Source organism: Caretta caretta, chromosome 8 (assembly GCF_965140235.1).
Source record: "Caretta caretta isolate rCarCar2 chromosome 8, rCarCar1.hap1, whole genome shotgun sequence".
Classification (NCBI taxonomy): Eukaryota; Metazoa; Chordata; order Testudines; family Cheloniidae; genus Caretta; species Caretta caretta.
In genome coordinates this window covers 10,983,146-10,999,129 of record NC_134213.1, presented here as the reverse complement: position 1 = coordinate 10,999,129, position 15,984 = coordinate 10,983,146, and the positions used below count along the sequence as shown (strand labels likewise).

Here is a 15,984-nt window from a genome sequence, read left to right as displayed (position 1 = left end):
GATTTATGTTTGCATTTCTCATGGATTCTTTCGTTCCTTCCATCACTCCATGTGTTTAAAGCCCTCTTGTTATGGGGCCTACATCTCGGGAGAGAGATTCAGGGCTGAAAGAAGCAGATCCAACAAAGGGCAAATTATTAGTGCAGTTAATCCCCTTGGCTCAGCTAGTAATAACGGAGCGGAAGCTGGTGAATTGGGTGTGTGTGTGTGTGTGTGTGTGTGTTCGCAAGTATAGGTGGCACGCAACTTGAGGAGTGTTCTTACAACCTCCTTCAAAGCAAAAGCACTGAAAACACCATTCCTGCCATACCGCACCAAGGCTCTCTGTGCTTCTGGGTTAATGTCTAGCTCACTTGTCATGATTAAAACATTTTCGAAGTCATGAAAGATACTGACTGGAGTCATTCTACTTACAAAGCCTGGAAGAAGCACACCTGACTTCTGTAACCTAGCTACACAACTGTCCCCAAAAGTACTAGGCTGCAAGAAATTGCCGAATGAAAATGACAGTAAAAAAGATCCAGTGGTTATTGTGCTAGCCTGAGAACTGGGAGACTCTTGTTCATTTCTCTGCTTTGCCACAGACTTCCGGTGTGGCCTTCGGAAATGCACTTAGGGCCAGATTTTCAAAGGTCTTTAGGTGCCTAAAGACTCAGATTTAGGTGCCTAAAGACTTTAGGTGCCCATTGGAATTTTCAAAAGTGCCTAAGCGTTTGGGCTCCTAATTTCCATTGATTTCACTGTTTTGAATCCAAACCTATTGAAATCAATGGGAGTTAGAAGCCTAATCTGTTTAGCCAATTTTGAAAATCCCACTAGGTGTCTGCCTGCATCACCAGGCTCCTACACTTTGAAAATCTGGCCTTCAATTATTTGGTGCCTCAGTTCCCTATCTATAAAATAGGTGTGCCCCTACCTCACAGGATAAGTACATGAGAAATCTGATGCACTCAGATACTGTGATGTAGGTGCTTAAAAATAGGATGGTATTTTAAAGTTTTAATTCTACTCTAGTTAAGATCCAATTCTGGTTTATGTCTTTGATACATGAGTTGAAACACAAGTTCTTCCTGCCAGTAGCTGAAAGTGTTAAAAGAAGCGATGGAAAGACTATTTAAAGAAGAGTTTTAATCCAATATCTGAAGTTAAACAGAATAATACTCTGACTTTCTATATTGCCTTTGATCAGTGATCTGAATATGCTTCACTGACAGAAACTAACAAAGTCCAAGAGCCGAGCCCTGTGAGGGAGTAGGTGTTTTGTCCTCCTTACAGAAGGGAAATGTAGTGATTTACACAAATTTACATGGTCATGGCCTGAAGCAGAATCTGAAACCTAGAGAGAGCTGATTTCCTGTCTATTGCTGTAACGACTATCCTTCGCTATATTATCTCCCCTGTTTTAATGTGTTTCAATATATACTTCAATGCACTGGGGTTATTCTCCCCTCAGTGCACACCACTATTCCCTCTAAACTGTGTGCGTGTGCACGTCCCACAGATCCTAAACCCCGTGCACTCGGCGAAACACCATGTGCACAAAAATTTGCACAGAAGCACAAAAATTTGCACACACAGCCTGTCAAAAATTTGCACAGAAGAAATGTTTTGCGCACATGTCAAAAATTAGAGGGAACATTGGTGCACACATTATTTCAATGAAAGCTAAATAGAATTTTATGCTTTTGCATCAAGGGGAGACTAGAATCCATAGAATATGTTAGTTGCATGCTGACTTTGATTAAGCATTATTGTTCTTTCCATCAGAGGGGTTTCATATAAATCTCTCCTGCAGTATTCCTCTCCTGGTTAAGAAAGCTCAAGGCATCCTTTCAGACTGAGCTCTTCCCCATGAGTAGAAAGTGCTTAGCTCCTCCAACATGAAATACAGTCAATATTATATAAAATGTTGTGTTTTAATGAAAAGTCTCCAAATAATGATGAAACTGAATGAACTGAATTTCTCTTTAGGAGGTGGGGGGAAGACAAAACCCTAGGCTTAAACCTGATTTGTGATGCAGAATGCAGTATGAATGCAATCAGTCCTGCTTCCATTTCAATTTTGTTTATATATCATGCTCTCAATTATGGACTGTTTCAACAACTGTGTTCAGTATACAGCATAAAAAATGAACAGATAAACATAACTATGATCTGCAGCAACTGCAATGAAAATTCTGAAAAGGGGGAAAATTAAGCGTTTTTAAAACTATTTTGCAATTATACAGTTAGCTAAACAGACTCTGTATTTAGCAGTCTAAAATTAAGCAGGAGTAGCATACACTTTGTTCCTTCTGCAAAAGGAGTATGCACATTTCAGAGACAAGAGCACCCTTTGTATGCTACTTCTGATTCATAAACCACTGATGTAGTCAATGGTTTAGAGTGCACTGTTCTTTAGAGTACAAGACCAACAAAACTGAACATGTGGTTTGAAAAGTGCAGTAACACACAAGAAGGGGAGCACTGGAGTCACTCTGGATATTCACTAAGCACAATAATTAGTAGAGCTAAGCAAATAATTCATAGTCCTTCTTGACAAATTTAATTTATTTTTGATGCTTACAAATTGCCCACGAGAAGCTTATGATTTTCTCACATGTATGCATCATTCACTGAATAATATCACTGAATAGTTCTTGATCTGTTAAGCAATTCATTGTGGATAATCCAACTCCCATTGAATTATCATTACTATTACAGTAATGCCTAGGAGTCATGGACTAGGATCCCATTGTGCTCGGCCCCATACAAACAGAGAACAAAAAGACAGAGAAATAGGTTCGTTTTGATCTGATCTGCAGACCATGTGGTTCTTTTTCTATTTCATGACTGGGTGAACTGCACCCAGAATCCCTTAGAATCAGTTTCCAGAGCAAGCAATTGCATTTTCAAGTTCAAAATTTGCTTTTTGTAAATGTTCTATTATATTCACTTAAAATCCTCTATTTTCCCTACCTGTAAGTGCATTTGAAGAAATATTTGCACAACAACCACACAAGGGTTATGAACACAGCAAAAGGGGGAAAAAATGTTTGTTTTTCCCAGGTGAGTTTTCACAGCAGCTGTTTCAAGTAGTTGCCCAGCTGCAATAATTTGTTCCTCCCCCTCTTCATGAGTCACTTAGTGCCATTTGTGAATGCCCACCATATTCTGCCCAGAACTCACTGACAGCTCAGTAAAATATTGAAGGAAAAGTCTATGTGATACATAGTTGCCCCTATGCTAATGTATTCTTGATATGTGTAAATTAACAACATATGTTTATGACTTAACACCATAAGATTTCCAGCTTTGTGAAAGTGTCTGAAAATGGTCTAAAATGAATGTTAATCCCTGAGCTGTACGGTATATGCATTATGTAAAAAAAGACTGCACACCTCCCTTACTAAGCACATATTTCACACTCCAGGGTATTAAAATAATCTGAAACAGCAATGGGAAACCTGGAAATCTACTCTTACTAACTGTGAACAGCATTAGGAACAAAGTTGGAGGAATGTTCGCCGATGTGAATTTCCCTAACAGTGCGAATTGAAATTTGCTGGGCAAGATAACAGAATCCCTGCAATCTGACCTGCTCTGGGGCACGTTTTAGCGTGTGTGGAGCACCAGGGGGATTCATCATGGGGACATTCTCTCTGAATGGATCAGGTTGTGGGATCCAGGCCAAAAGTGCCAACGCGCTACTTCCAGTGGCATTGTCAGATGTTCAGACAGCACATACCTCTACTCTGCTGGTAAAGAATCTGCTGTCCTAAATTAGTAACCTGGTACTTTTACACCCTAATTAGAGTTTTGACTTCTCTTCCAAATTCTTACATGGCTTATTTGGGTTCTTCAGATAGGTGTTTACTAACAATACCAACTCATTACAGGGCAGATAGATGAGCATCTAGTATTTGGAATCTCCAGAGGATCTGGACTTAAGAAAGAAGAGCATTGTATTTCCCCTTTGGGCAGGTATCTCCCAACCACCCATGCTCCCTTGTTACAACTTGATCCTGCAACCTTTACAACTGGAAATAATTTTTACTCTAGGGAATAGTCACCATTTCAATCAAGGCTTGTTCATCATTCAAGTGACAATACATGCTGCAAGGTTTATAATGAGAACCTCATGGTTAGATAAGCTTGTCAGTAAATAGAAATGATACACAATGATATTGCATCAGAGATGGCCTAAAATTCATTAGCCAACTATTTTGGAAACATGCACCAATGGAGAATCATAACTGTTGGTTGTTATTCCACCAGGCAGGCAGGGGAGCTATTGACTTAGCCACTGAGTAATTCCTGTACTTCAAGGGCATAGTCTTCTATTTGTATGATTAATATGTCACCTTCTACATACTCAGTTTTCTTTTACCTTGTTATTAGAAACAGAGAAATGTATTTGCAGCCAGTCCTGGAAATCCCTCCATTAAAATGTATCGTGAGGCAACAGAAGAACCCTGGGAGACATATTTTCTTTGATTAGGAAGTTTAAACTCTGATTTATAAAGCATATGTTATGCTACACAGTGGAGTAATACAGCTGGATGCTATACGTTGGAAAGAATCTGTAGTTCCTATGAGACAGAAACTAAGTTGGGAAGGTCATTTCCTCACACTGGGGCTAACAGCAGCATTCCTCCATCCATTGTGTCATATAGTATATGAACACCACATCAAAATGCCAGGTCCTGTTTACTTTGACTTAGGGTTAGTGCTTCAGTATCAACTTACTTAAACATTTACTTAACTAAATGTCACTTCAGGGGTTGTCTTAAAGTGGCATCATTAGGTTAGACCAGGGATCTTCAACTCAAATCACCACGAGGGCCAGGTGAGGACTAGTACATTGGCCCGAGGGCCGCATGACAGGAACCTTTTCATATAAAGATACAAAAGGCCCCCTCTGCCCCCGCCGCCACTCAACCCCTTCCATGAGGCCCCACCCCACCCTGCCTCTTCCCCACCCCCATTCCAACCTCTTCCCCAAAGTCCCCACCGCAACTCCACTCCCTCCCTGTCCCTATTCCAACCCCTTCCCCAAATCCCCGCCCCGGCCCTGCCTCTTCTCTGCCTCCTCCCCTGAGTGCGCGGCTCCCTGCTCCTCCCCCATCCCTCCTGGAAAGCGCTAAGCACCACCAAACAGCTGTTTGGCGGCGGGAAGCGCCTGAAGGTAGGCAGAGGAGAAGGGACATGGCCCTCTGGGCGGGGGGGTGGCAGCGGGTGAGGGGAGCTTGACAGCCGCAGGAAATAACTCCAGGGAGGCGGGGAGCTTAGTGGGCCGCAGCAAATAACACTGCGGGCTGCGTGTTTGAGACCCCTAGGTTAGACCTACAAGGGGGAAACATTATATTGTGTTCCTCCGACTCTCCTCTGTCTTGAGTCACAGATGGGAGCACAAGCAGGGGTGGACTGGCCCCAGAACTTTTCTGAGGGAACAATGGGACAACTGTGATAAACTGCCTCTCCTCCTTGGGAGCCAATTTAATCCCATCTGTTCCTACGCTCACTGTTCAAACTCCATGGGGTATGGAACAGCTGCCGTATGAGGAGAGATTAATAAGACTGGAACTTTTCAGCTTGGAAAAGAGACGACTAAGGGGGGATATGATAGAGGTCTATAAGATCATGACTGGTGTGGAGGAGGTAAATAATAAAGTGTTATTTATTCCTCATAACACAAGAACTAGGGGTCACCAAATGAAATTAATAGGCAGCAGGTTTAAAACAAACAAAAGGAAGTATTTTTTCACACAACGCACAGTCAACCCATGGAACTCCTTGCCAAAGGATGTTGTGAAGGCCAAGACTATCAACAGGGTTCAAAAAAGAACTAGATAAATTCATGGAGGATAGGTCCATCAATGGCTATTAGCCAGGAAGAGCAGGGATGGTGCCCCTAGCCTCTGTTTGCCAGATTCTGGGAATGGGTGATAGGGGATGGATCACTTCATAGAATCAATCATAGAATATCAGAGTTGGAAGGGAGCTCAGGAGGTCATCTAGTCCAACCCCCTGCTCAAAGCAGGACCAATCCCCAATTTTTGCCCCAGTTCCCTAAATGGCCCCCTCAAGGATTGAACTCACAACCCTGGGTTTAGCAGGCCAATGCTCAAACCACTGAGCTATCCCTCCCCCCAACTTGATGATACCCGTTCTGTTCATTCCCTCTGGGACACCTGGCATTGACCACTGTTGTAAGCCAGGATACTGGGCTAGATGGACCTTTGGTCTGATCCGGTATGTATGTTCTTATGGATGAAATCCTGTCCCCACTGAAGTCAATGGCAAAACACCTGCTGATGTGAGCATTTCATTGCATGTCTTTGGGGGCCTGTCAGGGCAGACCTGGGGAATAACGTGGCCATCTCCGAGGGGAAGTGCACCAGGGAACTAACCCTAGTTGAAACATGAACTCCCACTCTGTACTTTCTGCCTCAAGGGTATATGGCTAGGGAAGCGAATAGCAGCACAACTCCGGAGGGATCCATGCTGATGATGTGTGTGCCCGGAGACAAGTGTGGAGAGGCAGCTCTCCTTGCACCCCAGTATGTATGGGGTTGGGCATGGAGTCCTGTGTGGATCCATAAGGTTTCTAGTTTGCACTTCCTACTGCCTCCAAGAGGCTCCAAACCCTTCCAAAGGGGTATCTTTTAGAAACTCAGTGCGTTCTCTCCTGTGGTGTTTTCCAAACACTGTTTCTCTTCCTGCTATTTTTGATGCTGATAGGAATACAGAGCCCACAGTTACTAGATTCTGGCATACAGGAATACTAGTTGGTTACCACATATCTAGTCTCCAAATAAGCGGTGTGATATCAAACATCTTAGCTTAGCCTGAATAAAGTCAGGCATATTTTGAGGAACCACTTCTCACTTATAGTCCTATTATTCACCCATTGCACATACTGTAGAGCCGCTCAAGGACATTATATGAGGAATGATTTGTTGCAATATTCAAGCAGTTGTAATACAGTATATACAGCAAACAACCACAAAGTGCAGACAACCTCCAGCTTCTCAAGGTTGTTGATTTATTGGATGGGCACCAGAGGGAGATCACGAGCAACCTAGTTTGCATCTTTCCTTGTATCTTGCCTATATGCTGGCAGGATATTATGCATGTCTTCACGGTGTTCTCTACTGAGAAATGCACTTGATTTAGAGAATGTAGAGCTCCCTGTCTTATATTCCCCACCGTTATTTATTTATTGTTTTTTTTTTTTAAAATGCATCAATAGCACTTTTTAAACACTTGGTTCTTCAGATACATGTTGCCTTGCATAGCAGCCACATGCAAGTGTGAAATTACTGATGCAAAACATGTGCAATTTTACTGCTTCATCATTTTACATACACTTTGGTAGAAGTAGCTTTTGAATGATAATTACGTTTAAGCCCTTCTGCGCTGATCACAAATGCAACATGGCCTGCTGTATTGACTGTTCTTCTTAAAGGTAAAAATACAAAGGGATTTCTTTTTCACTGCTGTCAATTTTATGAAAATTTCCTCTGCTCTTTCCACTCACCTCAAAAAAACATTTTCCTGCTTGTGTTTTACCCTAGAAATAACAGATTCTGAGTTATTGGGTTTCCTTTTTTGCTGACTGCACACTCTTTGAAAGAGACCTGGGTTATGACATCAAAACTGGAGGCTGTACCTACTGGTCTCCCAGCCGAAGTCTGAACCTCCCCAGTCAATTGAAGCAGTAGCCCAAGGTGCAGCTCTCCCAGGCAAACAGCAACCGAGGCAAGAATGTCAGAAGTCTGCAATAAATTCTGAGGCACCTCTGACTCTGAAATTTTAAAGCCTGCAAGCTTAGCAGTAACTGGCTTAGCAGAGACTGGTAGACTCAGTGGGCCCCCACCATAAATATAAGGTGAAGTTAAGGGGACTTGGGGAGCCAAAACAGGCCTTGTAGTGCATTGAGGGAGATAAAATACAAAGGAAAAGCATCCTGGGGAAGAGGGGAGGAACTGAGTGACTGGGTGGGTCAGAGAGGATTGGATTTAGGGGAACAGAAAAAAAGAAAAAGAAAAAAGGGCTTGGCTGGAGGGTCCTTTCTGCTTATTAAACATCGCACCAGGTTTTAGCCATGCACCTTTCATTGGCTCTAATGGACTCATGCAGTTAGAGCCCTCTTCACCACTTGGAATAATTAAACACGGCAGCAATACAGTGCAAACGACATGAGTTGCAGAAGGCATGCAGGTTACTTATGAGGCAGCCCAGAAAGGGATCCTGCTAGGTCTAGAACTATAATCTACATAGCCTCCTTTTCCTAGGTACTCACGTTGTAAATGCTGGGTTATATTTTGCACCAAGGTAGTAAGAATAAAGGTTGAACATTCCAATCATGAAGGCAACAAACACCATGATGAAGATGACCATGAATTTGAAGATATCCTTCACAGTCCTTCCCAAAGAGATCTGAAGAGGGCCAAAGCTTTCATTGGCTGGAAGAATGTAAGCAATGCGGGAGAAGCTGAGTACCACAGCTATTGCATATAGTCCTTCTGATATGATCTGAGGGTCCGAGGGAAGCCACTTGTTCCTGGCTGAAACAATACACATATATAAGGTATTAGTAAGAGACAAATGTTAGAAAGATAAATATAAATGACCCATAAAATAGGTCCAGGGTCTCAGTTCTGGCCAGGACTGGTAGGAAATGTGTAGGCATCTACTAGTAATCTGCAGGTCTCACTGTGCTGTACAAAGATGAATAGGAATGATTAGCCACATTTTTCAGCTAGAGAAACTGAGGCACAGGAAGTTTGCTGTGATTTACCCAAGGAACACTGGCAGTCAGGGGCAGAACTGGGAATCAGCACCCAGATTCCCTGACTCCCAGTCCAGTGCACCATTGTCTCCTGCTCCAACTGATGTCAATGGGAATTTTGTCATTGTGGATCAGAATCACACTGATGGGAAAATTTCCAGCTTTTAATTATTGAATTAACAGCTCCATATAAATACATAGGGTGACCACCCGTCCCATTTTTAAAGGGACAGTCCCATTTTGGGGGACTTTTTCCTTATAAAGGCACCTATTACCCCCACCCCGTGTCCCGTTTTTTTACAGTTGCTATCTCTAACCCTATAGAGACACAAAATGTAACGTAACCTGCACGGACTAAACAGCCCGTGGCAAAACCTGTCCTCATGAGATTAGACCAAAGAGGTTTGGATTTGTTCAGATAAAGCCAATTGAACCACCAAACCTTTTAATACATCTTTATTGTGTTAACGTTTTTAATTTAAAAAATCTGACAATTTTTAACAAGTTCCTTGCTGATACTATACGCATACAAATCAGTTTTCTAATCTACCTGTTGAATATGCTTTGAATATGAGTATCTAGATGTTCTTTTGCATGAACTGAGGCTCATCATTGAATACAAGGCGTCTGACCCAAAACTAAAACATGTACCATATTTAAAGACATAGGAATAAAGTTGAGTATTATTTGCATGAACCCAGATGATATGAAAAGAAGCAGAGTATTCCCTGCAGCATATCTGCAAAGTTCAGTTCTGAACTTAAAGCAAAAGGCTGGCTACATTTTTAAGTGCCTGTTTATGTTTAGTCAATATTAGGAGTGGAGGAGGGAATGTTTTCAGATTAGTTTATAGTTTGTTCTATATCAGTTTACAACCAGTTGTTACCGTATTAACCAAATTTCAGAAATTAAAATAACTAACTTTTAATACAAATATATTACTCTGGAACCAAGAATTAGCAGGGCAAAATACTGGCCCCATTGAAGTCAATGGGAATTTTTGTCATTGATTTCAATAAGGCCAAGATTTCACCTGTAGATTTTTTTTAAAAGAAATTGAAAGGAAAATATATATTATCTAATCACACTGCAGTAAACAGTTCTGATGTTGGAGAAAAAAACCCCAATGAGCTTTATTTCTCTAGTGTTTACTTGAGATAATAGATTTAGAAAAAAGAAAAGGAGTACTTGTGGCACCTTAGAGACTAACCAATTTATTTGAGCATAAGCTTTCGTGAGCTACAGCTCACTTCATCACTCTCCTTACAATGTGTATGATAATCAAGGTGGGCCATTTCCAGCACAAATCCAGGTTTTCTCTCTCGTGCGGGGTGGCGCGAACAAGGGGAAATAGGTTACCTTGCGTAATTCACCTGGATTTGTGCTGGAAATGGCCCACCTTGATTATCATACACATTGTAAGGAGAGTGATCACTTTAGATAAGCTACTACCAGCAGAAGAGTGGGGTGGGAGGAGAGAAAACCTTTTGTAGTGATAAACACCCATTTTTTCATGGTTTGTGTGTATAAAAACATCTTCTGTATTTTCCACAGTATGTATCCGATGAAGTGAGCTGTAGCTCACGAAAGCTTATGCTCAAATAAATTGGTTAGTCTCTAAGGTGCCACAAGTCCTCCTTTTCTTTTTGCACATACAGACTAACATGGCTGTTACTCTGAAACCTAGATTTAGAAAATATTTTAACACCTTTAGTTTCCATTGAAAAGCAGAAGCAAGTGGTTTTCTGAGGTTTTGTTCTTTTTCAAAGTTGGATAGTCATATAATTAACAACAACCACCAAGTAAGAAGCAAATCATCCAAGTTTGTTCATCTCCCCAGGCAAAATAAATAAATGTAGTGATTAGATTTTTTTTTTCAAAATTTCCAGGTGATAATAGATAGTTCTGTATCAAACTCCTTAAGTAAGGCATATGGCATGAGGATCAAAACAGTAGCCGAACGTAAAAAGATGCACTTAAACTTAATTGTACATATATAATAATTGAATTGTTTATGCTCAGGGTATTTCACTTCATTTTACAAGACTGCATAATACAAAATTGCAAGAAAAACAACATCTAGACGTCGCACTGCAATTTACCACGAAGCAACTAACACCCATTTTGCATGCAACCTCTATCATCAAACACTACAGCTCGAAATGTTATGACTAATCACTTGATTCTTATAATTACTTTAAAAAATGTACAATAATTGTATGTGTATTATAAAAATATAAACCACAAAAGTTTCTGTCATAACAAACAAATTAAAAGAGAACTTCAGGTATTAAAAAGCTTTTGATTATCGCACGTTATTTAAAATTTTGTTGTTTATAGTTTTTGTTAAATTTATGCTCATATTACGTGGTGAAAATTGAAAACACATAGCCTGGGAAAATCATGGTTTTCTGTAAAGCTCTTCCTAAAAGTGCTGGGTAAATAATAATCTGTGGATGGATAAACTATATAGAAACCTCCCTGGTATGTATGTGTATATATAAAATATAAAAGATCCTTCTTCAAGCACAGTGAGAAAATCTATTTGGATTAAATATCAGCCAAAGGTTATTAACTGGAAAATTCCTCCCTTCTCCCCCAGCCCTGACATTTTTTCTACAGGTTCTTCCCAAGGGTAAAAATGACAGAAGGTTTGTAAATGATAAAAAGCTTCCACAAGATGGAGCTCCTCACCATATAACAAAAGACTTTTTTACAATATTCCGGCAGCAAACCAGAAAGAAAAACGGAATGTAACAATTTCAGGCGTCATCCAATTTTGTCCGGTGAGTGAGAGAGAAGTTTATCTCCAAATATTGTGTTTGAAAATGCAATTATTTGTAAATGTTATGACTGTGCACACAGGGCTAGAACTTTTTGCTGTTGTAAATTAGCTGACTTCAATGGAGCAAGTTATCCTGATTTACACCAGCTGAGGATCTGATCCATTTTTCCATTAGTGATTTGGGTTATTTTTAGGCAGGTAATTCTAACTTTGGTAGGAAAGTGGGGGCTTGTCCCCATGCTGTGTATCCAACCCCTAACCTAAGTGCAAAGCTTTTATTCATTTTTCAAACCCAAGGAAGGGCCATTTGAATCCTAGGAAATATTTTGTCAAGTGCATATTACAGCTGTTCTCATTATTATTTAGAAAAAAGAAGACTCCAAGGTGAAGATTTCCAAAGCAGTAAAGGTGGAATCCTGACCCCGTGAAATCAATGGTAAAATGTGCACTGACTTCAGTGGGGCTAGGATTTCACGCAAAGCACAATTTAGGTGGCCAACTCCTATTGCAAGTCAGTAAGAGTTGGGCTACTAACTCCCCTTTGTGCCTTTGATGATTGCCCCCCAAATATTCAAAACCTACATTTGAGAAGTTAAAGAATAATTTTATTATTGCATGCATCTTTTCTATTACAGCTGGTCAAACATTGTTATAGATAATATTTGTTAAGGATTTAGCTCCTTTTCTGGGCAGCAAATCATTCATAAGGTTTTATTGGATACGAGTCTGTACAGAAATGCAATGTACAACTGAGGAGATCAGAGGTTACCCTCCATATTGTAGCTCACGAAAGCTCATGCTCAAATAAATTGGTTAGTCTCTAAGGTGCCACTAGTACTCCTTTTCTTTTTGACAAGAGATTGTTTCTCGGATGTGGAAATATTGGCCTGTTCTCATAAATAGTCACTGAAGAATGAAAGCAAAGGAAACTCTTGCACAGTATTTTGTTAATTGTATCCTCTTCTGAATGCACTTTCTTGCTTCCTCCTCTGCTTTTTTTTCTTAAGAGCGGAATATGTAACCTAAAGTTGTTAAATGGAGGCATGCAATATGACTAGTCTGATGTTCCATATCTAATCACCCACTGATGGGAGTGATATAAACGATACGAACTTATCCAGAATAAGACCAAAGACATATGCAGGCACGGCCACAACAACTCAAAGTAAACAGGAAGCTTTTTTCATACAAACTGTTACAAATAGGTGGTTCCTTTTCTTATACTAAAAGCCCAATCCTTGCATCTTTTCGTATGTAGACTTTCCATGACTTCAGTTGGAGTTTCACCTGCCAAATGAGAAGACCATAAAGCTGCCAGCTCACACATTTGTTAGCACAGCGTGCCTCTTATATTGGAAAAATAGAGCAGATTCCTTTATGTGTCATTTAAATTATATTCTAGTCCCTTCTGGTTTCATGATTATTAGTTGCTTGGGGTTATTTTTGCAACATACGATACGACTGAGTCTGGTCCCGGTACATGTTCAGAGACTGAGAGGAGCTTAGGTCTCAGTTCCTCTTAGCTTAGGTTAGCGGTTTACCAAGATGGCTGCAACTGGTAGGTCTGAGAAGAAGAACCAGCTTTAATTTGGAAAAACTTCATGAATGAAAAAAAAAAAGAAGAAGCAGCAAGCCGCTGCTTTCTGCATTGCCGCACACACTCGCCTGAAAGAATGGGAAGCATTAATCCTCCAAATCATCTTACCATAAGTGAAGTAAGCAATTTCAGGGGGAAGGGTGACATTACTGAGGTCATCATCCTGAACGTACTGGTCTACATATTGTTGGGCTTCAGTTGCTTTGAGAAAGGCCATGAACCTTGCAGTGAATGATGCCACAAAGATAGATAGCATCCCAAAATCCAGCAGGTTCCAAAGATGCATGACATATTCGCGTGGTCCCTCTTCCCAGATTTCTTTGCATTCTGACCATATCATACCTGAAGGAAAGACATATTTATATAGGATATTTAGACATCAAATTCTTTGCTCTATTGGCTTTCGAACAGATGTAGTTGGAAATGGAATGAGATCTTGGGATAATGAGGATTTGCAGGTTTAAAACAAATAATTTCAAACTGTAATGTTCCCCAACTCCCAAAGGGAATGAATTTTCTCAGAGTAACTGGTTTAGAGCATATTTTCTTAAGCTTGTTCTTTAAAAAATGCCAACTTTGAAAAAGATACAGTCTGGTACCTAAAAGTGTTCCATGTCCATATAGGGTAGAATTGTCCGAAATTTTCAGTACTGACCTAACTTGGCTCCTGTTGAAGGAAATGATAAAACACCCACTGGCTTCAGTTGGAGCAGAGTCAGGAGAGCACTGAGAACTTTAGAAAATCCCTCTCACAGTATACGAATGGAATTAAGTCTCATCCAACTGTTTGGGAAAAGTTATGAATTCCCAGACCTTTTCCCATTCCTAAAATGAACACAAACCCAACCTTCTGGAGGTTTCCTTTGAATTTCCCTCCTGCCCCCCCATCCCCACACAAAAAGGAAAAAAAACCACATTGTTGTAGCTTTGTACAGGTTCCAGGTTGGAAAGGGAAGCAGAACCTGTCATAATAATGTGAGAAAGTTAATTTTAGTGTGACGAGCAACAGTAAGTGCTAGATATCTCATGAGTAAGTCCGTTCTCCATGAGACTTCTTATTAAATTTATAAGTTCAGATAAACTTCTGTATGTTGGAATGCTCATCCACATGGAACTCTGATCCATAACTCACACGAGTCTTTGCTTTGATCTTCAGATGGAATTGGGGCAGTTATTACCATCATGCATCAATTCTGAATTAGAGATGGGACTGAATTGTTCATCTCAGCTTTTTTGGGAGGGGGAGGGTTGGTGGGGAAGAGATGGGGGTGTGTGGTCAGCTCATTTTATAAATTCATAGGTTGAGATGCCAGAAGGGACCAATGTGATCATATAGTAGTCTGACCTCCTGAATAACACAGCTCGTAGAATTTCCCCAAAATAATTCCTAGAGCAGATCTTTTAGAAAAGCATCCAATCTTGATTTTAAAAAGCATCAGTGATGGAGATTCCACCACAACTCTTGGTAAATTGGTCCAGTCAAAAATCCACACCTTATTTCCAGTCTGAATTTATCTAGCTTCAACTTCCAGCCATTGGATTGTGTTACACCTTTCACGACTAGATTGAAGAGCCCATTAGTAAATATTTGTTCCCCACGTAGGTATGTCGAGACCAGTGGCGGGCAACCTGTGACCCGTGAGCCACATGCTGCCCGTCAGGGTAATCTGCAGGAGGGGCCGTGAGACTGTTTGCTTACAGTGACCGTCCGCAGACACGGCCGTGGTTCGCCATTCCTGGGTTAGGATTAGTCAGGATCACTGGTAACTAAGCTACCATTAATTTTATAGTTCTGTGACCAGTTCCTTTTTCTCTGTTAGGACCAGGTCTAATAAAGAGTTTCACCAACAGCTAACAGCACTGTCAAGGTTCCTCCCCCACTCTGAACGCTCGGGTACCGACGTGGGGACCTGCATGAAACCCCCCTAAGCTTATCTTTACCAGCTCAGGTCAAAACTTCCCCAAGGTACAAAATATTCCACCCGTTGTCCTTGGACTGGCCGCTACCACCACCAAACTAATACTGGTTACTGGGGAAGAGCTGTTTGGACGCGTCTGTCCCCCCAAAATACTTCCCAAAACCCTGCACCCCACTTCCTGGGCAAGGTTTGGTAAAAAGCCTCACCAATTTGCCTAGGTGACTACAGACCCAGACCCTTGGATCTTAAGAACAATGAACAATCCTCCCAACACTTGCACCCCCCCTTTCCTGGGAAATGTTGGATAAAAAGCCTCACCAATTTGCATAGGTGACCACAGACCCAAACCCTTGGATCTGAGAACAGTGAAAAAGCATTCAGTTTTTTACAAGAAGACTTTTAATAAAAAATAGCAGTAAATAGAAATAAAGAAATCCCCCCTGTAAAATCAGGATGGTAGATATCTTACAGGGTAATTAGATTCAAAAACATAGAGAACCCCTCTAGGCAAAACCTTAAGTTACAAAAAAGATACACAGACAGAAATAGTTATTCTATTCAGCACAGTTCTTTTCTCAGCCATTTAAAGAAATCATAATCTAACACATACCTAGCTAGATTACTTACTAAAAGTTCTAAGACTCCATTCCTGTTCTGTCCCTGGCCAAGACGACTACAGACAGACCGAGACACTTTGTTTCTCTCCCTCCTCCCAGCTTTTGAAAGTATCTTGTCTCCTCATTGGTCATTTTGGTCAGGTGCCAGCGAGGTTACCTTTAGCTTCTTAACCCTTTACAGGTGAGAGGAGCTTTCCCCTGGCCAGGAGGGATTTCAAAGGGGTTTACCCTTCCCTTTATATTTATGACAAGCACAATTCAGAGCCTCTGACAACCCCATAACAAAATTC

At 40.9% G+C, this 15,984-nt stretch overlaps 1 protein-coding gene across 5 annotated transcripts in view; it reads right to left on the bottom strand.

Moving 5' to 3' along the window:
- Window positions 1-15,984, bottom strand: part of TRPC7 (transient receptor potential cation channel subfamily C member 7) — a 120,200-nt gene that overhangs the window by 21,459 nt on the left and 82,757 nt on the right. For all 5 annotated transcript variants that reach the window (XM_048861914.2, XM_048861913.2, XM_048861915.2 and 2 more), the window contains 2 exons: window positions 13,267-13,500; window positions 8,288-8,552 (listed from right to left, as the gene is read on the bottom strand). In XM_048861914.2, the coding sequence (XP_048717871.1) occupies window positions 8,288-8,552; window positions 13,267-13,500 (499 nt within the window). The remainder of the gene's footprint in view (window positions 1-8,287; window positions 8,553-13,266; window positions 13,501-15,984) is intronic.